The sequence below is a fragment of the Acipenser ruthenus genome, chromosome 17 (genome assembly GCF_902713425.1).
Source record: "Acipenser ruthenus chromosome 17, fAciRut3.2 maternal haplotype, whole genome shotgun sequence".
Taxonomy (NCBI): domain Eukaryota; kingdom Metazoa; phylum Chordata; class Actinopteri; order Acipenseriformes; family Acipenseridae; genus Acipenser; species Acipenser ruthenus.
This window is the reverse complement of record NC_081205.1, coordinates 25120896-25148362: the sequence shown is the minus strand read 5'-3', so window position 1 is coordinate 25148362 and position 27467 is coordinate 25120896. Positions and strand designations below refer to the sequence as shown.

At 35.7% G+C, this 27467-nt stretch overlaps 1 protein-coding gene across 1 annotated transcript; it reads right to left on the bottom strand.

The window, feature by feature from the left end:
• Positions 1 to 469: 469 nt before the first annotated feature.
• On the bottom strand, positions 470 to 25461 carry LOC117423667 (spermatogenesis-associated protein 16-like). The gene is made up of 11 exons (XM_034039739.3): positions 25456 to 25461; positions 23691 to 23836; positions 20202 to 20291; positions 14122 to 14206; positions 11025 to 11172; positions 10560 to 10700; positions 9296 to 9408; positions 6549 to 6713; positions 4749 to 4825; positions 3721 to 3785; positions 470 to 699 (listed from the first exon to the last, which is right to left on the bottom strand). Exons 1-11 carry the CDS (start codon positions 25459 to 25461, stop codon positions 470 to 472), a joined length of 1266 nt encoding a protein of 421 aa, XP_033895630.3.
• Positions 25462 to 27467: the final 2006 nt, after the last annotated feature.

The window sequence follows — 27467 nt, the reverse complement described above, 5'->3', positions numbered from 1 at the left end:
CAATTAGGAAATAACACTTACTACCCAGGAACAAAAGAAACAAAAACAAAAGAATAAAACTGATGCTATGTATCCTTGTGTTCCAAGTTAACCATGACATTGCACTATTATAAAACAAATTAAGTGAAGCTGAGATTCTGGGAAAGTTTCAAATTTTTATCCAAAGTAATATGTATTGAGAAAACCCACAAACCCATTATTAACTGTAACTATGTCTGAAAAGTTAGCAAACTGCAATGCTTTGTAAAATGGATACATTTACATTGCATCTAATAAATAAATTACATAAAATGCCCACTTGAATTACTCCATTTTATTTTTCAACTGGGGCACAGAAAGGGAGACACTGTATCTGTAAACAAGGAAAAAAAAATCTAAATAAGAATGAAACCAAGCTCCTGAAGTCCATTTATTTTTTGCCAGCTAAGACTAATGATGTGCGAGAGCTTCTTGCTAAAGATGAGCCTCATTAATTTGAAGTCAGGCCTTTGTTGTCCCGACTGTCAGGCGGTGGGTGTATTAATGTCTGTGCTGCCATCTTGGATACGTCTTGGGAATGCTGTGCATTCTCTAGTGACGGCTGGGTCTTCACACTCTGAGTTCTCTTCACTTTAGCCCTCTGCTTTCTAGTAGTCCGTAGTTCTTTATTCCTTAGGAAGACATTTTCAGATTGGTAAATAAGATTTTCATTTAACCAACCTGAGCAGAAACAACAACCACAAAAATGAGTTTTAAATACACTTTCTTAATTTGATACTGTACAAACATTTAAGAAAATGTTTCTGGAACACTGTATTCCTTGTTGTCCTTTGTTTCTGAGGACTGGTGGGGAGAGGGAATTTATTGCAACAGTGTCCGTAAATTGCAGTGAAACAGTGACTTTAGGGAAGGCATGATATGGAAATTAATTTAAAGCATTTTTTTTTAGGAGGAGGAAAGCTAGCAGAAAGAACAAAGAGAGGGGTGTGTAGATGCTGGATGCCTGCAGCGAGAATAATGAGTATTCTAAATTCCCATGGAAAGGACTATTTTTCTGTTAAATCAAAATGTAGTTCTGAATCAATGTGTTTCCTTGTGAAATATCATGCACAGGGGAATTACTGTGCAGTGCAAAACTAAGTGGAATGGGAGGCAGTTCTCTCAAATATTCTGTCTAAAATTTCCAACTGAGATGTTCTTATTTTATGTGGGTCCTCTCAGAAGAACAATAACCTACTTGAACCCCAATTTAAATATGATATACACTGTATACAATATACTATATAGTGTGTTAATTGGCAGTAAATCGCACATGTACAGTACTATACTGTATAATGAGGCCTTCTCTAATTCACAGGCAAATTAACTGAAATATATTTACAAAATAAAGGCACAATTTGGACTTTTCACCACGTCATGTCTATTCTATTATGATGTCCTTAAAACCTCAAAAAGAGTATGTTTCTGACGTATCCAGCTAACACCCACTCTGCCATTCAGTCATGGGCCTCTCTTAAGCAGAGACTGTGAAACTGTACCGCGTGTTGTGTATTCATGTCCTCTGTGAAACTGTACTGCGTGTTGTGTATTCATGTCCTCTGTGAAACTGTACTGCGTGTTGTGTATTCATGTCTCTGTGAAACTGTACCGCGTGTTGTGTATTCATGTCCTCTGTGGGATCAGCTAGGATTGCCAAACTCAGACCTCCAGAAGTGAAAGGCTTACAAGTGAATTCGCTACGTCACCTAGTCTCAGTATAACACTTCTCTGAGGAGCTTTATACACAAATTGCTCCTTTGACATTTTTACCAGGGGGCATAAAACAGTGGTTGTTTTTCACAATGGTGCTATTTGCAGGTAAATCTGATGCTTTTGAACATGGGGGCATGGGGGATAAACACAGCGCTTAAGAAACAATGTGAAACAGCTCAGATAATGAGCATCTAGAGTAACTGGGCCTGAGGTGAGGTCACATGTTTTTACTGCTGGCTGTTGTCTCAGAAATAAAACAAGTGGGAATATACTATTGAATGTCTTCCTCTCTACAGAATGCACAGAACTAATTAGTATTGATACTAAACTAACGGTGAAGTAAAGAGCTTTTAGAGGGAAGATTATTTTTAGAAAGGTAATTACTGGTATGTAAACACAGAAGAATGCATTAGTTTAATTGGCTTTTCATTTATAGATTTACCTCAGAAGTTATGATTCAGTGTTTGAAGTTTATGTTTTATAAAAAGACATTGCATCCCAGGTCTGACAGGGTGACTTTTGTAATTCTCAGGCATTGATTATAACGGCACGATAGTGATATAAGAGTGACAGACAGTTTCTTGTTTAAACCCGATTTTGAGGGGTATGTTTTCTCCGCCTTTTCAAAATCGATCGATACGCCATTTGGCACGTTTGGTGTCCGTGTCACGGAGAATTTTTTTTGGTCTAGATTGTGAAAATCTGTTTGGTAGTTTTAAAGTTACAGAATGGCATAAAAATGAGTTTTTACAAATTATTCAGACATTTTTTTGCGCTCAAATAACTAAAAAACGGTTACGAGTGTAAATATGTTCTTTGGTAGGCTGTTAGAACTCGTTAACTAGGAGTGCCTTTTTGTGGAACCAACAAAATCGCTCAAAAGTAATTACCGAGATATTTGGGGTTTTCTTCGCGCATGCGTGGTTAGTTTTTTCATAACTGAAAATATGTGCACTTCAGTCAAAAGTTAGAACGTTGCTGTTGCCAGTTGAATCTCAATATAAGTTATTTCCAATTAAAATAGAAAAGAAATTGTCAGAGAATTGTTTTATCGACTATACTTTATGATAAAGTCGACTGACTTTATCATCAAATGTAGAAATTGTGGAAGGCTTAAGTAAAAAACTGATACCTTAAGTTACCTTGAGGAAATTTATATTTGCACAGATCTTTTCCTCTGAACTAGACATCATTCATGCCATGCCAGAAGACATCAAGACATCAAGAAACAACACTCAATTTAGGCTGTCAATACTAACTTGGATAATTGTAAAATGACTTCCAAGACTAACATCAAAGTTTAAACACTAAAGCAGAAGCATTGAAAGAAAATAAAAAATAAACTGTAAGCATTTCTCAATGCATCAATGTATAACATCCTGTACCAGCAGAATAATCACTGAATTTGTTGTGTGAGACATCATCCAAACTGCTGAATTGAATTACTGCCTTGCACCCAACGCCCATCCATTCATGAATTACATATATACAGAGATGACTGTCACTCCCTATTGAACACGGCTTGTGAATACAACTGAAGACTTTGTTTGTAGGTATCAATAGTTCTCCATGATGAAAGCTAGGGAGAGACATCTTGACATTGTAAATAATGTAACTATTTATTTCAGGCATAGCTAAAATAATAAGCTTTGCCTAAAATGTCGGGGTTACCTTTGTGCTGGAAAACACTGCATTCTCACCTACCCCACGCAGTGAAACGTTCAGCATATTTTTTGCATTTTAAGTTCCTTAGTTGAGGATTTGCATTCCGAAATGGACTGGACCAGACCGCGGAGTCAATCAGAAGCCCTTGTGGTCACAAACAATAAACCAATATTAGAAATAGCCATATAAAAAACAAATTCACACCATATCATATAAGATCTGTCTGTTAAATGTTTAACTATTTACCTTTTTTAAAGGTAGATGGAAAAAGCACAAAACAACAAAAGTAACATTGATCTTTCAAGACGCGGACCCATGACCTACAGATGAAGTTCTCCCTGTTGTCTGGTGTTGGTTCACCTTGGGTGGTGCCATTTATCATTATTTTTCTGATCAATACAATAAAATATATACATCATATGTTCAACAATCTAAAATGACTTTGTAACTGCTCTAAAACTGGGACAAGATTATCGAACCTATATTTTAACAACCCAGACACAAGGGGGAAAATAATAATGAATTAAAAAGTACCCTCCAAAGGATTTTTTTGTTGGCTGCTCTGCTGAGGAAGAATAAAAGGGGGCGGCTACTGAGGGGCATAGACAGGGCACAGGCCATTACTGCAAGAGCTTCAATCAGCCCAATAAATAAGCGGCTGTGTCATTAGCATTGAGGTACTCTCCTGCAAATCTGTGGGACTGTCCAATGAAAAAGAATATTTTGGATGGCACTTTCTGAAGGTGAAAAGCAGAACACGTTTTCTTTATTTTTTCCTTGTAATGTTTCTCATTAAAAAAGGAAAAAAAAATACTATTACTTTAGCAATACTATTAAGTAGCAATACACGTCAAGGAGTACATTCAGCAGAATGGTGTATTTTTGCTGCTACGCACTGCAAAGGCTGGGCGTTCTGCCAAGCAGCACGCTGCTTGCACTGCAAAGAGCATAAGGATCCTTGCTAGCCAACACAAGTAATAGGTTAACCTGAAGCTGGGCCCCCCAGTCTTGCAATTAAAAAGGTTGTAAGTAAAGGTTGGTAGCCGTACCGTATTTGATCAGCATCTTTTTGGTTGTAAGTTAAATAAATTATATAAGTCGATTTTCCTTCCCTCTGTAATTTCAAATGCCTTTTAATTAAACAGATAACCTCTTACATTAAGAAAACGATAGTAGTTATCTTAACTGCTGGAACCATAACACAACTTTAAAACACCCAAAACTAACACTTTTAATTTTTTTCTTTTGCAGAAGCAAATCATTCACAGTGCATCAAATTAATTTATATGTCACATCTCCACCTTAGTTCAAAGAAATACGAGTATACCTTACTTTTTCATAGTCATTTGTACTGTCTTTGATGGCATATTTCTTTATCAGTCCGGCTTCCTTCAAGGGTGTCCATGGTGTCTGCCATTAATGCATGCAGCTGTGGTACAGAGATAAAAATTATCAGAGCAGAATTCACACACCGAAATAACTTCTCTAAACACACAGATTAAAACCTAATTAAAAAATAATTTGTACAGTGATGATTTTATTACTCATTCTTTATACAATAAGGTCTTCTAACCTTCTTCTCTCAATTGTTCAAGAAATCTAGCGAGAATATAAATCATTTTTGCAAAGAATTAAAAAACTAACAGTGATTCAGCTTTGCCATTTTTTTATTAAACAAAGTGACTAGCACCAGATTCCCAAACACTTGTCTTTCGTAACCGTCCTACTAGCACGTCTGTTCCTTTAAATGATTCTCTCCTGGACTGTGACAGGATATATCTGGAGCTGGCCCACTCAATAGATCAGTGAGACAGCACCTGATAATCACACTAAGCTCAGTAGTTTCACTACAGGCCTTGGGCTACCTGACTTCATGTTGAACAGTATTCAGTTGGTGCTATAAGGTATAAGTGTACCACAATTGTGTTCAATATTACATCGAAACAAAACTTCATATGTCTGGTTTGTTCACACCCTTCAAAAACATATGATGGGGCACAAGCCTCCTCCCCACCTTGAAACCTGCTTTCCACTATGTCAATCTGTGAACCACATAGCCTTACTACTTCTTTGCAACAGTACAAGGTAGCAACACGACAAGCTCTGTTATAGCTGAAGAAGCACACATGACATTTCAATAGGCTTAAATAGAGAGGTATTTCATCATTCAGTTCATGGCTTGCTTATATTACATCTCTTACCTCTGTCCCCATTTGTGGGATTTGTCTTACATTTTCCCATATAAATGAAGGTGGTGCAGTAGGTTCATTTACAAGCTTTCACCTCTGCAGGCCATCGCTCAAATACAACTCAGGTCACAAGTGAAATGAGTCTCTGCTCGAGAGGCCCAGGACTGCATGGCAGAGCATGATTCAGTTTCGCAGCTGTTCACAATAACAGAATGTGTTGTACCTGGTGCCATTAGACTGGATTTTAAAATAAATATGAAACTAGTGTAATTACAGAAACTGCAACTGAATCATATTTTCCTGTCTTTACTAAAATAAGTAAGTCATGACCTAGACAATGGAAAACAGCAGTAAATTAAGGAAACAGCAACATTTTCAGAAGTAACCAATTAAAACCCACTGCAATGACCGGGTTACAGGAACATATGAAAAACAAAACTGCAAGGAATAAATACAGAGACACTGCCATATGTCTAACACACACCTCTGAAAAGAATGCATACAGCAACATGAGTAACAAGAGTTGGAAGTTTTATGCAAAGCTGTTGCAGTGACCCTTAAATTGAATAGCTTACACAACTCTATGAATTGACCCGCAGAGCTCTTATATACTCCCCTACAATTAAAAGCCTCGCTCTCTATTCACCACTGATTTTGTTGCAATATCTCATAAATGATGCTGCACTGATCTGATCAATTATAGAGTTTAATTACAATAAAAGAAAGTGTGTGTTACTTCTAAAGGAATGCCGCCTTGTGCAGATAAAAGAAACTAGAAAAAGTCATAACTGATTACTCCATAGCACTGCTAATGGTAGTGAAAAAAACTGAAACTACACAGCAGTAAATTAAAACTAAGGTAAAAAAAGTTCTCCTAACTTCAGTTGTGTAGAGGTGGTCAATGAACTTTGCTATCTGAGCACAAAACCAATATACATTCAAACAAGGACAGAAACTGCTTACCAGTTTAGCCTCCTTCTGACTGATGTCCTGTAGATATGGGATGACTGCTAGTTCAGCCAGAGCTTGATTAATCACCTGGGACTGCTCCTTCACATGCTGCAATCGGCAGAGGTAACCAGCGTACAGCAGCTTTTCCATTATCCCTGAACCTGCACAGAAAACCCCCTACCCTCTCAGCAGAGAGAATTGTTAGAACAAGAAAAACACTCATTATACAAGAGCTCTTAAAGATCACAATCTACTTGAAAACAATAATCATGGGGCCTTTTCCTGTCTTCAGAACTACATTGGGGCTACTACTGGTGCCTGTCTTGACGCAATACCAAATAACAATGTTGCAATTATGTAAGCAGAGAATCAGACTAGAAACTTTACGATTAATCGAAAAAAGATTAATTTAACTAAAAATGCACTACTATGTTAGGATAAAATCTTAAAAGAATTTATGGAAAGACTGTATTTTATAACCTAAAAACTCCAATGCTACATTTCCATTTGCCATCTGATTTGAAAACATTTTGAAATTGGTCCTGCATTTTTAGTGGAACAAAATCAAACTGATTTAACCCAGTGAACGCAGACCATCCACCGACTGAAGCTGAAAACGCACGAAAACAATTACCACAACAGGAATTAGCAATCAAGGATTAACCATGTACATCTCTGCCATCTTCAAATCAACATACATTGATCTGTGACTTTGTTTTATTTCTGGTTGCCAATGGGAGCAGCGACTTCCCAATTTGATAGAGGTATGAGAGATTCCAATGGATTTTGTTGTTTTCATCAACAACCCCCAATATTCATAAATCTGCTTGAGAAGGTTGTTCAGCAGCTGACCTCTTGTTTCAAATGAGGTTGGCTTACTATTATAAATTATAGTTATTTTTATTACACACAACAGTAACTTGGTTTATTTTTTTAATAACCCCCCCCTCCCCCCCCACACACACTTAAGGTACCTATATCCTTTTATTCAACTCCCTTCTTGTCATATTTTTTTTTATTTAATCTTATTTTACCACAGAACCGCCATTCTAACGTTCATTAAAACTGCACTATTCTTTCTCAATCATTATAACGAGGTGCATTATACATTAATGAAAACTATAATGAGTTTACAAATTATTATTATTTTTATTTTATTTTAGTAAGATGAAGGCTGAGTAATTAATTGCTGCACACAACCAATGGAGGTGGCGAACACCCTGCTCACTTGCTCCGGTCTATCACCAGTCACAGAGCCATGCAAGGCTTGTGAACTAGAAAAACATGCAGCAGACTGGGTTTTACCTGTACAGCAACCACTTTATTAGTCAGGAAAGCTGTCTGCTCTTGTGGATTGCGCAAGAACGTTTTGAAACTATGGAGGGCCATCCTCATTCGTGGAACAACTACAGTGCTCCAGTGTGTATGGACAAGTCGGGGATGCCATTTGTATAACAATTGAATCAGTCATAAGAGATGAGAGGGACTATTTATGAGAAAGTATGTTCTACTATTGAACAATGTTTCCAATGTGTTTGGACCAGCCCCTGTATTCATGCTTACACAGAACTACATCTGACAAAACCTGCTGCTAGCAGCTCATAAACCCAATAAAGAATTTTGTTTAATTCAGGTTTCATGGTATTAATGAAACACATATTTTAGGTGTAACTAATAGCTAAAAGAACATTTAATGAAGCTTCAGCCCAATTTACTGAATATTAAAAAGAAGCTTCTGTAATATCCATAATGTTACTCATTAGGGTGTTTGATTATTATTATTTATATCTTAGCAGACATCCTTATCCAGGGCAACAATTGTTACAAAATATCACATTATTTTTACATACAATTACATTATTTTTTTACACATTATTTTTACATACAATTACCCATTTATACAGTTGGGTTTTTACTGGAGCAATCTAGATAAAGTACCTTGCTCAAGGGTACAGCAGCAGTGTCCCCCACTTGGGATTGAACCCACAACTCTCTGATCAAGAGTCCAGAGCCCCAACCACTACTCCACACTGCTGCACTGCTACTCAAGTGTCATCGAGTGTCTAAATGAAACTGCAATGAGAACCAAAAATGAATTTTTAAAAATGGACATTGGTTTTGTAATTGCTTTTGTTTTGCAATGTGGCTGTTGCACTCCAATTAAGGTAATGTTTTGAATAATTTAATGAAATACCAAGAATAACAGAAACCAGATTTATGTTCCCAATTTTCCTACATGTACAAATACAATTCCTGTAAATCTCCTGTTCTACTTTCAAACTGGTGACTTCATAGAGTTCTAGTTACTATGAAGTATACCTAATCCAAATTTATCAAGTGTTGCATCAGTTATGTATTGTGGTGGCTTATTTGGCAATACCCATTGAACCCATTAAACAAGGTTTTTTTTTTTTTTTTGTAGCTGAAAACATTTTTTCAGTGAGTTGAAAACAGTTTAGCAGAGCAGCTTCCATTTGTTTTCTTTTGAAAGCATGCAATGTCTAAACAATATAAGCCATTTGTCAAGAAGTACTGCATCCTACAAATTGACATACAGTAGCTGCTGTGATACAAAGGTGGTCAAAACTTTAAATGGCAATGGCTGCTTACCTAAGAAACAAGGTTAACACTGTGTAAAATAACTTGCCATAACTGGTTTCTATTTCTGTTCAATGGTTACTTATCCTGTCTGGCATTACCACACCTCTTAATCCAGAACGTGAGCTTCCATAAGATTTCGTATAAATTCATATACCCACAGCTAACTTTGTGCACTTAATAAAATCTAACACTGACAGGATCCGTTTTCCTAAGGTTTCAATGCTCCTCTCAGTTTCTTTTGTCGTAAGTGGACCAAATGGGGCTTTACTCCCTGGAAAACAACAAAAAAAAGAAAAAAGACAAAATCTTACTTTTGGTTTAACTCTCTATATACAGTATATACTAAAAAGTATAAGCCTGTTTCATACATCTTGTTTCTAGTACTATAACACACACACACACAGAAAAACCTCTTCAGGGATTGTATAACTGAGTTCATGGCAAGTATCCATTCCCACTACTAAACTCATTGCTTATTTACTGTCAGCAAATTGAAATTTGTAAGGGAATCACACTTTCATATGTTTTCATTTTCCTTATGCTTTGTTTTAAATATGAAGTGCTTTCCGTGGAGGGATGAACCCCAGAAGGGCAAGCTAACTTCAGGAGATTGCTTTAATGAGGTGACAACACATGGTATAGAGTGTATGCATGTTAGAAAAAAGGAAAAAAAAATATATATTGTGATCCAAATCCAATCTTAGATATATAACATGCAGAATTCATTTTTTATTTAGTCAAAAGGCAGAAATATTGATTCCCCGGTTTGTGGACAAAAACACAGGAGGAGACTTTTATATATCAAAATTGTAGCACTGAAATATATCTTAAATGCATTTATTTTTCAGCTTTAATATATATTTTATGTATATAATAATGCTGTATACTTTTATTGAGGTGATCTGAGAAATTAATATATGAATCCCCATCATACCACTGAGATTGAATACATTTTTTTTCTACGGGGAACAGTTTTGAACTATATATGGTGAAAATTGCAGAACACTTATTTTATTAAATGTCAAAGGGCAATAGTTATTTGATTATTCTATTATTCTAGAGTAATTTTTGGCCAATTTTTGGTTATGTGAGGCTGTGCAGTCCAGTGGTTAAAGAAACAGGCTTGTAACCAGAAAGGCCCCGGTTCAAATCCCATCTTAGCTACTGACTCATTGTGTGACCCTGAGCAAATCACTTAACCTCCTTGTGCTCCGTCTTTCGGGTGAGACGTATTTGTAAGTGACTCTGCAGCTGATGCATAGTTCACACACCCTAGTCTCAGTAAGTTGTCTTGGACAAAGGCATCTGCTAAATAAAAACAATATTATCCAATAGGATTGCAATGTCAATACAAAGGATATATAATATAACATCATATAATATATGTTCAGATTTATTTGTTTGAAAGTTTATTTGGTTTACCTATAAAAGTCGGACACGTTCTGAGTTTTTCCAAGACGCTCCCGTCTTCTTGCTTCTTGAATCCAAGGGTTATCATGTATTGTTGAGAGACAGGCAAACCCCAGTTTGTAGCCTGGGGCAAACAATGAACAACAGCAGGATCTACAACATTACACAACAAAAGCTAGAGAAGGATTCTAAGAAGACATACTTTTGGAATACAGTAACGATGAGGCACTAGAATAGATTCTCAAATTCAATACAACAGACACAAAAGCTGAAAGCAGGTAGGTGACATATTCCACTGCTCCTCTCGCAAGCTTGAGGGTTTTGTAATTTATGACCTGTCGCTTGGAATGTGTCTCAAGTCGAGGAGAGCAACCTTTAGCTCATTAAAGACCTACAAACTATATTCTCTAAAAAAAATAAATAAATAAACACCTTGGAATTATAGCCAGCATACAGACTGTGATTTTTTTTCCATACCTATGAACACGTAGGCAGTATATGTGGGATGCTGTTTTCTGAAAATGTCCTTGGCTTTTTCAATGCCGTCCACTGTCGGCTTCACAGTACATGATGTGTACATGACAGAGAAGGCACTTACCTTAGTAATGGCCTCTTCCAACATTGCCTTGCAATAGAAAAATGTAAGGGAATAATTCAAAGAAGTGCTGCAAATCCCTAATCCAATTATTCTTTTATGAAACTAAGCTACAGGAAAAAAAGCCTATACTTCCAATTTGTGAAGATTTACAGATCTTTATTACAATGCTAATGCAGACTCCTAGCCCAGTAGATTGTTTTGGTCTGCAGAACTGGTGAAATAATATAGATGATGCTGGTGAAAACTCAGAGGTATAAATTATGTTGTCATGACACAAAAAGAGAGTTGTTATAGAAAACCATGTATTCTATATTTCTTCCTGATGATTAATAGGGAGCTGCTGCTCTTCAGTCATTTTTAATTAAAAAAATAAACATACACTGCCTTTATTTAAATATAATCGGCATTCAAAGGGGTGCTGTTCTCACCTGTGTATTAATATGCCCGTGGCCCTTTTCACTTCTGGGTCTTGGGATCAAATGAGTCAAAATCTAAAAGAATGAGCCATAGCACATCTGGCAATCTCATTTCAAGCTCTGTCCCTGAATTGTGTTTTACTATCAGCCCAGTATTACAACATTAAAAAGTATATATCATTCACTCTTTAATATATTGTACCTTGCTTCATTCAGTCATGCAATAAATCATGTTCAAATGGGCAGAGCGTTATTTTCATGTTGCGGTACAGAAGTATAGGGGAACAGATTTTTTTGATGGCAGATTATTTGGGGAAGGGTCAATTACATACCCATTCATTTTTGTGAGCAGGGATTCCCTCATTACAGCTGGTAATTTGACAGCAAATGAACAGATGGTTTAGTCATGAAACACTAAAGGTATAAAAGTGCTGAATATAGACAGCAGACCTGTTGTTTAAAAATCAAGATCATGCTCCAATTAAACTTGTCTTGTTCCATGCAAAATAGATGTTAAGCCATAAAGCAATTCTTCTCTATTGATTTCTCCTGGCAATAATGACATTTCAAACAAAATTAATGTAGAGCTGATGTGGTTACAGCATTCGTGAAAGTATTCAGACCTGACCATTTTTCAAGCACAACTTGGAGCATGCTTCTCAAAGGGCACATGCTCAAAGTTTTGTTTTTTGTTTTTTTAAATATTGCCAACATACTCAGCAGCGGGAGTTTTAGTACATTTGAAAGAATCAGATTGATATGCAATATCAAACACTTTATTATGGGAGTGCTGTGTTTCACCAGTTTCAATTGGTAATTCAAATAAGACTATACAGTCAGCAAGCATCGCTTAAACGTTTTTTTTAATTTTTACTTTAATGTTCAAATGAGTCAAAAGCCTCAGTTTGTGAGGAAAGACATAAAGAACTCTGGACTTTGTCCTTCGGTGGTTATGAAGTCACAACAGCTTTTCCAACACAGGAAGCAAATGACCAGTATACTATGAAATTTAATAGGATGTGCTGGTCTCATTGAAACTATTGAGTAAGCCCTTAAAATGACACATCTAATTAATTTAGTTTATTGACCTGTGTGGGTGTCTGGATAGAGAAACAGAACCATTATTATTATTTATTTCTTAGCAGATGCCCTTATCCAGGGCGACTTACAATTGTTATAAGATATCACATTATTTTTTTTTACATACAATTACACATTTATACAGTTGGGTTTTTACTGGAGCAATCTAAGTAAAGTACCTTGCTCAAGGGTACAACAGCAGTGTCCCAGACCGGAGATTGAACCCTCGACCCTCCGGTCAAGAGTTCAGAGCCCTAACCACTACTCCACATTGCTCCCCTGCTGAACCATGAATCTAAAACTGTCAGGCTAAGAGACCCTTTATTCTTGTTACTTTATCTCAGAATCAGAAGAAATCAGCTGTGGTCTGTGTAAATGTGTGGTGGTCTTGATAACCCTGCACCGTCTCATGGTAGGCAAAGCATAGCTCCTGTTATCACTAGAGCAAACCAACATGAATTTCAATATTTCTGGGTTGAACAATCAACTAATCCATGCAAATATTTTATGGAATATTTTGGTGTCATATTTAATTGGTGTTACTTGCTGTCCTGGTTTCATACAGTATATTGTGTATTACCATAGTACAGATTCTGCTCAGCAAGTTCAGTAATGGGAAAGCTAAATCACTTTATCATGTTCATATCAGTCCAATTGTTGCATGGCAGAAAGCAATCTTGAAATGGCAGTGCATATGCTACATATAAGAGTTGTGACAGATTGCAATCGTATGCTTGGGCTTTCAAGAAGAAACATTAAATGAGGAGTTACAGTTTTGCCTCCCTTTCCATAATGAAACATCAGACTAAGATTTCATACGATATTATTTCTGGGTGTCAAGTAAAAACAGAAATGCAATCAACTTATTTTCATGACAGATTTTTCCCAGAAGCAGACTAGTAAAGCACTAATTCAATATGCCACTGAATTATATACATTTTACAACCAAGACATTTTTATGTGTGCAAGCTTGCAACGCACATACTGTTTTTACTGTGTGTGTTTTCTTGTTCAGATCCTTATACCTTGTGCACAATTTGTTGCATTGATTTGTAAATGTGTAAAACACCTGTTTTAACAAAGCATTCCCTCAAAACCCTAGAAACTTACCTCCTGACTATGATGGGATCTATGAGCACAATCCTTTGATAGAGTACACTGGTGTGGCCATGTTAGCCAAAGCTTCTAGTTAGTTTATCTTTTATTTAAATGTATTTACCAGGACATATATACATTGTTGTGGTATAGAACAGATAAAGCAGACTGGGAATCAAGATGTTAAGATTTGCAACCTCTGTGGAAATCACAGTAATATGGAATTCCACCTAGTTCATTATAAAAAGTTTACTGCTATGCAGTGTTCCAGTTGATTGATATGCTAAGAGCTAACTCAGTTGGCAGTCTTTTAAGCAATAATCCTTCATTTGGGTTCTGATTGTGCGACGGGCCCCACCTCACTTGTGCAGCCATCAATTCTCACCTGCCAATACAGTTTGATGAGCTTGCTTATATGTTGTTCACTGCCTCCGGACAGCCAGTACATGTAGTCAGCAATCATGGCACTCCTAATGACAAGGACAGAATCAGGGAACTCTCCATCAGGATGCAATATCCTTTTGCCAGGGAAAACTCGAGGGAAGGCACACATTGAATAGAAGATAACCTTCTTTCTGTTTCTTTAATGCATTTTCAAAGCATTATTCCCAGATGTGCTCTTTATAGTCATTGCCCCCTCACCAATTTGAACCCAAAGTCATTTCAGGCTTGTTTATGATATTCACCCTAACAATCATTCACAAGGGGCATTCACAAGCGCAGACCCAGTAATACTAAGATAAATCAAAGTGATTGCATATACAGCACTGCAATTCAATAGCAATAGCCTAGCAGTGCACAACTGCATGAAAACTCAAGCCTGTGGCATTGCTTTGAAATATGAATACATTACAGTGAGAAATCAGCAATTTTGCCGTCAAAAATTGATTTTTTTAGTTTTTAACTTTTTTGGTTTGCATTATATCAGGCTAGATTTTTGTCAAAGTAAAATGATTTAGCCAGAATATTAAGTAGCTTTTTTATTTTGATTAATATATATAGAGAGATTTGTAATCAATTATTCTACCTTTTTAAGTACCTGAAATATCCTTTTCTCTTTTTTCTTTTTTCTTATTGATCATTTTGGTACACAGCAGTTTTCCTTTTTCTCAAACTATATATATATATATATATATATATATATATATATATATATATATATATATATATATATATATATATATATATATTCCTTTAGTAATTAAAGAGACATCAGATTTCCATGTGAAAATAATAGGCACGTCTTGTTAAACACTTCACTCAAAATAGTATTCAACTGTGATTGTGCCCCAAAAACACGGTGCAGAATTTTAAATCGTATTCCTCAAAATTCTGGAAAATGCGATGTATTGAGATTTGTAATTTTTTTTTTTTTTTTAATACTGACTAATTTGTTCTAAAACGGTCTATTATTGTAGTCTAGTATTGGCTGGGGAATCTATGATAAACACCACCTATCAACGTATTTGAATAATTGTATTGGCATACTAAGTGAAATTGGATTGCTAATAGAGAATAATGTTGAGGGATGGTGGAATTCAATGCCATAATCATGTTTAATTCAATGAAATATCACCCTTTAGGCCTTAATCACTACCTACTAGGTACAAGACATGCAATTAAAATGTTGTATACTTCGGACCACATAGCTCAGTCCATGGTTTCTGCCAAAGCGGGTCTATACTGATTTGAAGCCTTGGTCTTCCATCCCTATCTAATTCACCGCCTGGGGGGACCAACAGCCTCCAATTCAGCAGCAGCCATTCAGAAAGGAAAGAAAGATGGATTGTGATGGCATTGCATGCAATCTGTGGTCACCAGAGTCACCAAACCTGTGTCTACAGATTTCCACTGAGATTTATTGGAGAGAATAGAAAACCAGTGCTTCCAATCAGTGTGGATATCTCTGACAGTATCGGAAGGGATTGAGCTGTCTCGTAACTTCTGGAGGAGATTACATGTCTTGTACTTGGAAGTGGGCAATTTAAGACCACAAGGCGCGATCTCAATGAAAGTTAGACCTAAATATGGTTTAAAGTGTAACCTGTTTACACCATAATCTCTGTCCACTGGGCATGTATGTTTTGGCTAGCAACAAAATATTGTTAATTTTATTACAGGGGTTTGTCAGAATTTTAATGTAATTTCCAGAAAAGTACAGTATTGGACTTATACTATTTTGTTCAGCCATACTTATGTTAGAGGTTAACATGTTTACATTACTGAACTACTCTACTTTCTGCTTAGTTTTTTCATTAATCACAACTGTTTTGTTTGGTATTTTTATTCTCATTGAAATCAGGAAACAATAAGATCAACCAAGAATACACATATGTCTGTCCTAAAACCTCCACAGCACAAGGATTATTGTGACAAAAACATACAATAATGAAATGCTATACAATTGAAACTGCATTTAATTTCAGTATTTGTGAATGCAAATGAATTTATTTATTCAGATCCTATTCTAAACTGCAGTGAACTAAAAGTACCAAAACCAACCCCTATGAGTACTCCTTGATTGACAACACACATTAATAAATAACCCAAACAGAAAAGAATCATATACAGTTCAAACAAACAGTCCTTGTTTTAAAGTGGTATTTGTGTGCAGTCTTCTCCGAATATTTTAATAGTTTTCCTCCCAACAGCGTATCAAACACGTTTTAAAAAACAATTTATGTCATGCAGTAGCTGATTAGCAAAGAAGCAAGCATTGAACCATTACAATCCTAATTCTGTTCCAATGGGTTTTTTTTTATAATTGGACTACATAATAGAATTATGTATGAGGGAAGTTATGGATGCATGAGTCAATATTTGAATAAAATACCATTCACAGCTTTGATATGTATGTACTTATGTTATAATGTAGACTCAAATGGTTATCTTCACTCAGCAGAACAGAACCAGACAATGACAATGTCATTTATAATCCTGTCACGGCACTGCTGTGGCAGTACACACGCATAGGGCTAGAAAAATACCCTGCCAGTAACGTACACTGATCATCCAATCCCCAATCATCCAAACAGTCAATACCTCCCATGCAATCCTTGTACTACTTCAGTGACAAGATGGAACATGAGTGCTGTTGAGTGTTCCAGCACTGCTATTTTTTTTACCTGTACCTTAAAAAAAAAAAAATCATTTTTATGACAGAAATGGCAGTCAATATGACAAAGTTAAAGTCAATGTGCAGTGAGGGAGTTGAGTCAATTTTAAAGTTCCTGTTATTGCTCTTGCTCTGGCCATATGGGGATGTAGAACAATGAGATACATGTCAAATGAAAAACTGAAGCTGCTCCAGGCTTGAGAGCTATTTCTAAACAGGGGACCTCATATCAAGATAATAGCAGAACGACCAGCAGTGGGTCCTTTTGTGAACAGTTTCATTAGAGGGAAAGTGTATACTTTACTATGTGACATACAATTATGGAATGCAACTGAAAAAAAAAATAAAGCTGAAGATATTATATTCTATGCTGGGACGGAAGCTGCTTTTGAAAATGAATGTATTATAAACCCACATGGTGTGTTGTTTACACAAAGCTGGTAGAATCTCATGCCAGAAATCACTCTAGAGATGTGGGTTACCATAGAGATATTATGACGCATCCTGTAATAGTTTCTGTTGGTAAAAAAAAAGATATATGTCTTATTATATTTTCCTTTATAGTGTGTAAGCATATGAATGACTCAAATGTACCTAATACTACCTAGTAAGCAACAGAATCCTGATTAGACAGCTCTAGTAGTCTGGTAGTTGACCGAGTCGGGAAGATACAGGCTCAATAATCAGGGTTCTATTGTGATAAGAAACTAGCAAAAAGATTTATAATACAGAATAATGACGCTGTATTAATGTGCATGGCACAGTGGTCCTACACAACAGATTTTAATTGTTTGAGAATAAAAGCACAACTGCTGAAAAATAGCATTGCCAATGTACTGCCCTTGGATATTATTTTGGTTTGAGTAATCGTGAGGTTACAATCCAACAACTACCTTCCAGCGCTCCAGAATCTTTCAAATGAACTGTAATGAAAGAATGCCTGAGTTACTGAGTTAAACGTTCAAAATACAATGTACCACTCCACTGATAGTTTCAAGAATCACCTCTGACCTTGTGTAACTCAATTTCCTGTAATAAGGGCTTCTGTTAAGGGGTGCAAAATCATGATTATCACCACAACTGTTGACATTGATGATAGTGGAAGAATATAATTAAGATGTTAATGCACTGGTGCTTTTATTGCAGTTTGGCGATTTCTGTGAGGAAGCCATCCATCTTCCAGGCATTACAAGTGCTTGTCAATGCAGTGTAACAGTGACAGACCCCAGCTCATAATGAAAAGCTAATGCTTCCAAGAAGCCAAAGATTTAGCCAGCACAGGTCATTTGAACTGTTTTGAGAAATATTGTGCTAATGTAAGTATCTTCTTTTAGAAATCTTAAAAATGCTGATTAAATGTAACTTTTTTTTGGAGAGCAGTGACTAGAAACACCATAGCCATGAGATACACATTGAAATGAAATACTCAATAAATAAATATGTAACATTTTTTTAAAAACATTGATATATTTGACCAAATGTTTACTCAAATTCTACCCCTGATAGTTCCTGTATGAAACATTTCAAACATTACTGTCTTCATAGCTAGGCTGGGTATCAGTGTTTTTTTTTTTTTTTTAAGTTTCTGAAAAACCTTTATATTTATCTTGGTATAATGCAACAAACTGATCTGAATGATTATGCACAAATGCTTAGTTTTGCTAAAGCTTTTCTTCATACTGTAGGTTGAGCCATTTTTGCTTGTATTGTAACAGTGGCGATGTTTCCAAGGCTGTATATCTTTTGGTTTTTTTTCAAACATTTGACATTTTTGGTTTTTCATTCTGTTTAGTATCCCTTTGGTATGTGGTCTGTATTCTTATCAGTATAAATTGCAGATGACACCCAGCAAACAGCATTCGAGAATTGGACCAATGAAAATGTTTGAGAAATTGGTAAGAAGATGGTATGAAGTATGTAACCCAATTTGGAAGCCACCCGAATCCAGTAATGACCAAAACACTGGGAAGATTCTTAACCCTTGTGTCTGCGTAACCCTGGCAACCAGGCCGTGGTTTCCTCAACCAAATTATGAGAGACACATGCAATAAAACTAACAGACACAAGATGGGTCAGAAGGGCAAAACTGTCAAACAGTATTGGGTTCAAATCTGAGTTATGTGCATTAACAATGGCTACAATGTATCCTCTCAGCGAAGGATCCTATCATGCAAGTATGGTTGCTGATACTTTTGTATTTTTTTTACCACGCAGATATAGACTGTCCATTTTCAGACATTATTAGGAACAGATATTATATTTTTTCAACTGACCAGCAAAGCATTTTTTTAAAATAATAACAAAAAAAAAAAACATTGGTGCTATTATAGAATGGGTAAATCTGTTATGAGATTTTTTCTAGGTCTATTATAACGATCTAAACATCAGCATATTTAATACCACCACAGCCCACTAACGTTATATTAATCCTGCTTGTGTTTTTTTTTTCCGAGAGGTGATTTATTGCCCCCCTCCCACCACACACTTTATTAACATCACTAAATACAATTAAAAAGGGCAAAAAAGAGGTCTATGTTAGAGCAGGTTCATTAATTTAATAGCAATGGTATTTAGGTGCCAGGGTCTTTAGTGGCCATTACCGGACCAGGCATTTGCTTTAACAAAACATTCATTGTAAAAGGTTCTACTCGTATCAAACATTTTAAATCATTCTGTAGTGTTCACTACAGTATGTACATCTTAGGGTGCAATACCAGCACAGCGTGGTTAATTTGGATAAAAATAATGATCCCGGAGGACCAGTATTGAACTATGTTGTTAATTTAATTTATACATCATATGGAGTGCAGTCTATTCCCTTTAAAGGCACTTTTACATGTTAAATATATAATCATATACAGCAATTAAAACAGGAATGCATTGCATATTAACACTGATGCAGCAGAGAGCTTTAATTGGGAAAAGAAATTCTTATCTCATAAAAGGGAAGTAAAATGGCAACATAATTATGAAGCTAATTATTCTATAGACAAGAGACTTACTTCCAGTGCCCTTCTCTTATTCTTCTTTCAGTTTGCAACGAATCTGGGAAAACGTTCTACATGTCAGCCTATTTTTTTACACTATAAAAAAGAATATGGAAAAAAACATTTTTTCTCAACGTTTTCTTTTATTCAATATAGTAATGGCAATTAGGCAACCTGGAGCATGTATTTTTTGGAATTAGTCAATATATAACTGGCCATACTCAGCAGAGCGCAGTTACTTAGTACAGGGTTAGCTCGCTCTTCGTCTTCAATGGACTTTTAGCTGTCAAGTGAAGCATTATCTCCTATAAGACTTACCGGTACATTAATAAAAAATAAACAAAACAAAGAGTAATTTCCTACCTTGCAGCCTCAGAGTAATGTGCCAATAATCTGAACACTGTTGCCTGATGATGGTAATGCTGGTAAGCGACTGGATTTAGTTGTATGCTACTGTAACAAATGCATAATGCTGACACTATAATGAGCCTACATGTAAGAAACTTGAAAACATTTACACACCTCCGATAGAAATGCTACAGTACAACTTAAATGTATACTTCAGTTCATTTATTGAATTCACATCTGAACCAAGATGTTTGAATGTTTACTTGTCTCTTGCAATTGTAATACATGATGTTGTAAGTGATGCATGTTTAATTTGTAACATATGAATGAAAAAGAATGGCTATATCCTGGTGAAATAAAGTCTTGTTGTTTGGACTAACCAAAACGGTTGAACCAAATATTTCAGTAAAAAAATTTCATACACAAAATACAAGGATCAGGTTAGAGAGTAAGTAGCAGAGTTCCGAAAAATATGGTGTTCCACGCCCCCGCGTGTCGCTACAACTATAACGGACCTGTCATTTTTCTTTTCACTGTTCACATCCTGACAACTTTTTACACTTATAACTTCAAAGTCTGCTTCAAAGCTCTTTTCAAAATGCCCTCTAAATCACTGCAGGTAAAAAAAAACAAACATAACAAATCCTCTGGCTTTTCTCTTCCGTACCACATCATGGATTGTTATTGCTGTATCATCTGTTTGACAATGTGGGCAATAATATTTTAGATATTTGTTGAGTATGCTTGCAGTTGCAGATTTTAAAAGGTGCAGAACCAGAGTATACAGACCTTAAATGTTAATAATTCAATATTACGACTTTAATGTTTAGTGCTTTTGCAGAAACCCTTTACTTCTGAAACAATGGCTGAAATATACAGTACTCCAACAGCAGTCCTTAAAATGTCGGCTTCTGTTAGGGATCTGACAAGTTTCAATATTGTTTTCAAAATTTGGAGACTTCCTTATTACTTCAGCGAGTTTAATATGAATTTGGAAGAGAACAAATGTATTGTTGTCATATGCAAGTTTTTAGCTTTCCATAAAAAAATGAAATGTGTTATTTTATTGTCCAATGTAAGCATGCAAAAGTGAACCAAACCTACCAACAAAACCAGCTGATTTTACAAAACTAGAACAAACAACTGTAAGCACTCAAGTTTCTCAGTTTTGTAACATTTACATGTAGTTTTCTTCTTTAAAAAAAATTGAAGACTGAAGTAAACGCTTTGAAAATATTGCCCTTTGTTTCTAAACATGTTTTAAGAGAAAAGTGACAATGCTTTGTCCACTGTGCTGTGGGTGATAGAGGAAGGCTTTCGGCTGGAAAATATCTGTCATTTGAAGCTCCTTTCCTCAGCTAGAGACTAAAAAAGACAACACATCTGATTGGTTTTCTCATGTACACTTGTTGTGAACTTGTTTTATCTTGAGAGTAACAAACATTAGTATTAAATAAAGTTTTTTTTTTTTATGCAGAAAAATAAACATGTAATAAATTGTTTCCTGACTAAGGTCATAAAACTGAATGTTGATGGACCTCCTATTTCATTCTAATGGAAACAATTATCACAATGTGAGTAGAGTCTTCAGGAGGTCTAAATAATTATACTCATTAATCCACCAGCCATTTTTAATGGCAGACATTTAACTAAACATATATCTTTGGAGCATAGTATATTAAAAAAAGACAGAACGATGGTAATCATTGATAGTTGTGTGGGGTTCTTGCATGGTTTATCATTTATATTCTTCAAATTATCATTTGTGCCGCTTTCTCTCATAAAATAAACTTTGGAAAAAGTAAACCATAATAAAAATAGCAGTTATCCCTTATCTTTCCCCCCCCCAGGTTTAATGAAAAATGTACCACATCGACATTCTTTCCAAAAAAATAAATAGAAAACAGGGACAATTATAAGTAAAATGTATTGATTCTTTTTGTAATTCTTTACAGAGCCGAGGGGTTTTGAAAAAAAGACCAACAGAATTTGCTAGAACAGTTCTACAGTCGTAATACAGTATGCACCTGAATTTATATATGAAATTGTAAAGTACATCTTATTTTGTGTTCAGCTGTCACTATATAAAAAAAAAAAACAGACATTTTTATGTTCAATAGTAGTTCCCAGGTACAATACCTGTTTTGGGGATTTAAAATACTCTAAATTAATACATTACATTAATACATCAGCTCAGCTTCCCTTTGCGATCCTCAAACTGCAATAAGAGACACCCAAAACAACGTATTTATTTATAACTACGAAACAGGTCACCATTTAGTTTTTGTATATTTTGTTTTATCCAACTACAGAAACACCTGCCATAAAACTGTCAGACTCACAGCTTTGTTCACGGACACAGCAAAGAGTGCATGAGAAATACACTCTCAAACATGATAAGAAGTATTGTAGCCACCAAACACTTATACAACAAAACTCATGTCAGAGCTGCCATTTGCACAACAATTTAACATGTATTTGCGAGGCATGGCCCATTTACACAAGAGTGAAGTACATATGGCAAGTGTTTCTATTGTTTTGACCAACCCCTGTGTATAAGCTCTCTGAGGTCACTAAAGTTTTGGCATGTTTGTTTTCTTCCCCGTTTAATTAAGAATTCTCTGGCAGCAATTTACCTGTTGACATTAAGTATTAAAGTATTGATGTACACTGGTAATTAAAGTCCAGTATGAAGGACAGTCAGTAAATAGAACACCCCCAAGGAATATCTGCCATCATTTCAACACATATAAAGCAAAAGCTTTATACCATTTCTTACACATTCGCTGTGTTAATTATATGGACTGTAGGTATCATTAACATGAAGAGAAGCTACCCATTAGTGCTGGCACTTTTTTACTGCAACAATTTTTGTTTGAAGATAGAAAATAATATTCAACAATAATTGCATTACCAGCCAGGAAACAAATCTCCCAAACAGTAGTTTACGCTATCCTCCCTACCTACTCTACATCTACCTAGGTTCAACTGTGCACAGAAGTTCTGTTCAAACTTCTGACTGGATGCCATTCATGAGTGCATCTCAATAAGAAGCTTCTAGGTGCATACGTTAAACAGCATCTGCCATATGTGCCGACCTACAACCAATCATATGGTTATGTCACCATAACAGCACAAGCAGATTCAATGAAGAAAACTGCTCTACAATCAAAATGACTTGTTTTTTGTATAATGTTAACTTGAATAACGTTTAGCAGAGGGATTCAGTCACTGATAGATTACCCCTCCCCCGCCACTGTATGAGCCCCCTCTCCCTATCTATATATGGCTTTAATAATGTATTTATTTTTAGTTTACCATTCATGTCATTACAGTAATACTCTAGTGGGTTTTGCATAATTGATTCGATATTATACAGTATGTGCTCTCATCTTCAACTGCTGTGCTCAACTATCTAGCGTTTGCCCACTATACTATTGCCAAGGAGTTCCCTTTAGGTATAGAAACTTAACCAAGCCTTTTTTTATATCTAATCATCCTTACCTATGGGAATGATTAAGAGCTAGGTCAGGTCTTTTCATTTGCAAGTAGTAGATGACAAGTTTAGATTCGATGAAGCCAGCAACCTTGGAGACGTCTTCATAGTCTGCCTCAAAGGGGGTTTCCAGAACCGCGCCTTTAGAGTACAGCTGTATTGTTATTATTATTATTTATTTCTTAGCTGACGCCCTTATCCAGGGCGACTTACAATTGTAACAAGATATCACATTATTTTTACATACAATTACCCATTTATACAGTTGGGTTTTTACTGGAGCAATCTAGGTAAAGTACCTTGCTCAAGGATACAGCAGCAGTGTCCCCACCGGGATATGAACCCACGACCCTCCGGTCAAGAGTCCAGAGCCCTAACCTGTATCAAAGAAGTAGAATGTCACAATTCAGCAGTGAGGTTAACAGGATGCAGAATGTAGTTAAATTGCATGTGTTAACTTATGTAAACAGAACTGGAGGGCTAGTGTTAGGGATTCTCATTACTGAATGTAATCGTTTTTGAGATTATTGGTTTCAGCCCAATGATTTATTGGCAACTGTTTACGAAAACAAACTAACCTAAATAATAACTTTTCAGCTAGCGCTAATATTCTTTCTCATTTAGACTAATTATGCAACCATCTCTATTGATCCTCATAGTTTTTTTCCCTATTATTACAATACAAGTCTCTTGTAACTAGACAACGATAAATGAATCAACAGCCTGCCACCATCAAAATAACAATGTGCCATGTCTGTTGGCCTTTTAAGTGTTTTTTTAATAAACTCAAAATTTTAGGTAAAGGCCACTTTTGGCAAGTTAGTGCGCTCTGCCGTGCAATGTGGTCGGCCGCTCATTAGTCATGTATTTTAAGGCGTGTCAATCCTTAATTACATGCATGGGCAAATTGTAGGTGGGGCTCATTTGTAAATGATGTGATATTAAAATTAGATCTATGAAGCAGCAGAACATCTGCACCGGCTGTAAAAAGATTCCACAAATAAGTCCGATTTCAAATTGGTCTTATTTAGGCGCAAAGAAAAAGTCAGAAAGCAGCTGATAGGAAAGAGCATTATAGTAGCAGTCATAACGTATTTCTTATGACAGAGAGTGCAGACTCCTAACCTTCCTGAACAACCCAGGAACAGAGGGAGAGTACCGAGAAGAAGGGAGAGTATTTAGGGTCCACATTCCCCTTTCTGATCTCCCTGAGGATGAAATTATAGCTTGATACCGGTTATTTCATTAAGTACAACGGTTTGTATTCGTCGTAAAATAAACTTGGTTCATTAAGTTATCCTTTTCAATTTGTACATTTGGTTTATACGTCGTATAATAATAATATAATATAAAGTCAAGAGACTTAGTCAACACGTATGAGCATGGTTGATCAAATGTACATTTTACTATATGTGTTGATCTTTTTTAGCCATTCAATAACCATGTGTGACTGCCACATGCTAGCTCCACATGATTAAAGTGATCCTGACAAGAACTGACCTATTGATGTAATGCCCTCGGAAGCCTGGGGTCAAGGGGAAAATATATGTGTGTTATTCATCATTATTACAAGACTCTCGTAGGCCTGTTTATGGTTTAAGAATTAGAAACCATATGGCGTCATTAACATGAAGAGAAGCTACCCAATAGTGCTGGCACTTTTTTTACAGCAACATTTTTGTGGGAAGCTGGAAAATAATTTGTATTGAATTTGAATATGAAATAAATTAGACTTGACTCTACAGACGCTGCTGTATAACTACAAAGTCTGACCTGCATAATTCTGACAACAGTAAAGCGTTTAAAACTTGGCTAACATTTAAATGTTTAAATGCTAAGAGCCCTATTTTGAGAGAGTAATACAACAACTTCATACCACATAGAACATATGATGTAACAGTTATACTTACAGAAAATGTTTGGCAACTCTATAGAGACCACAGGAGTGTATCATTTAAAAGAAAAGGACGTGATGACCAAAACAGAAAAGTACACAATAAAATAAAATAAAACACAAAAAGAATGGTCTGAATATATCCATTTTGTGTAGACTGCTCAAGTGAGTACTGATCAATGAATATAAAAAATTACAACAGAATCCATTATTTAAAACAGAAGAAATCCATTATTTAAAACAGAAAGGTTTGGGGTTTTTTTGGCAAACAACTTTAAGTTACAACAGAATAAAACTGCAAAGTTGAGGAAATAGCCAGTTTGGATAGAACTATGTGGCCTCACCAAAGTGGCCATAAGCAAATGCAACTTCAAAAATCCCAAATCCCCAGATACCAACATATTTTGCTTGATGCTTGTAGATCTCATTAACATCTATCCAAACATATCTTTGGGTGATTTTTTGGAGTCCCCCCACACAACTTATTACGGCCTAAACTTGGTACAAATAGCAAAAATTCAAATTTCAAGAGGGTTTAATGACCAGCGGTGGGACCTGAAAGTTTTTCACAGAATTTGGAAGACTGGTTCCTAAAGTTCTTAAAGCAATACTTACATTTTAGGATCCACATCCCCTACTCAATACGAGTAGAACGAGGTGCTACACATGATGGTAGCATCTAAATTGCACCCAGGGTGATTTTTCTGGTCAAGGTCCCTTTCTCACTTTAGGTTGACCTTTGCAAGGTCACAGGTCGAAGGGGAAATTTAAAAAAAAAAATAATGGCTATCATTTCTGAACTCAGCGTGTCTGAAAACCCCCAGGTGAATTTTTCTAGGAAAATCTGAGACGGACGGGCAACAAAATGTTCCTTTTTTCTGGCTGAGTTGGTGTGGAATGAACATAATGTATATTACTACTTATGTACTTTTTAAATCCCTAATAATTTATAAAATACTGATTACTGATTTACAATAGTTTATCAAAGGAAAAGAAAACATATTGCTATAAGAAATAAATATTGTATGCCTACGTTTGGTCCAATTGAGCAGTGTGATTGTTTTCAGCACTAACCCAAAGTGTGTATTCAGAGTTTTTTGTTTGTTTTGATTTTTTTAAAATAAAATTGTGCAACCAAAATTGTATGCAACCCTAAAGCTTTTTACCAGCCACAGGCTACCTAATCGAGTAGTTAAAGACAACTATAAGGTGGAATAATAAAACTAACAGAATACATTTGGAATTAGAAGCTATTTACCCTTTATTTACTTATCTATCTTCAAGGCTCTTATAACATAGTTACCCTGACAACACCATTTATTTTCTTAAGCCCTTGTAACAATACATAAAATAAATAAATAACATCATGATGTTCCCACAAAACAAAATGAGCTTAAAAGGAAATACTTAGCCTCTGTACAGCCTGCTGGAATTCCCTTTTTTAATCTTAGAAAGTAGTTTTTAATCAAGTATTATAAGGAAATGTGATTCCTCATTCCTGTGAAACAGACTTATAAAACAAGGTGTGGGTTATATTAATCTTAAGTACACAACTTGCTGAATGCTAATGATAAAAGACTTTTTCTTTTTAAGTGGTACACGTGGATAATTTTAACAAATGTTAAAAAATCCTAATTTATTTTGGCAGTACACTTATTTAAGCAAACCATTTTTAAAAAGATTAAAAAAACAAACTAATACAATTTGTCTTAAGCCACAACCTCCTTGAATGATATGAAAGGGATTGGGTCTTTGCTTTGTATGGTCACGTGGGTTTAAAAGAAGCACTTGGAATAGCATTATATCTGATCTAGTCAAGACTGTGTACATTTCAAATCCAGCCTGTCAAAATCACCATTCCAAAAGACAAAGCTATAATACGAGAACATGT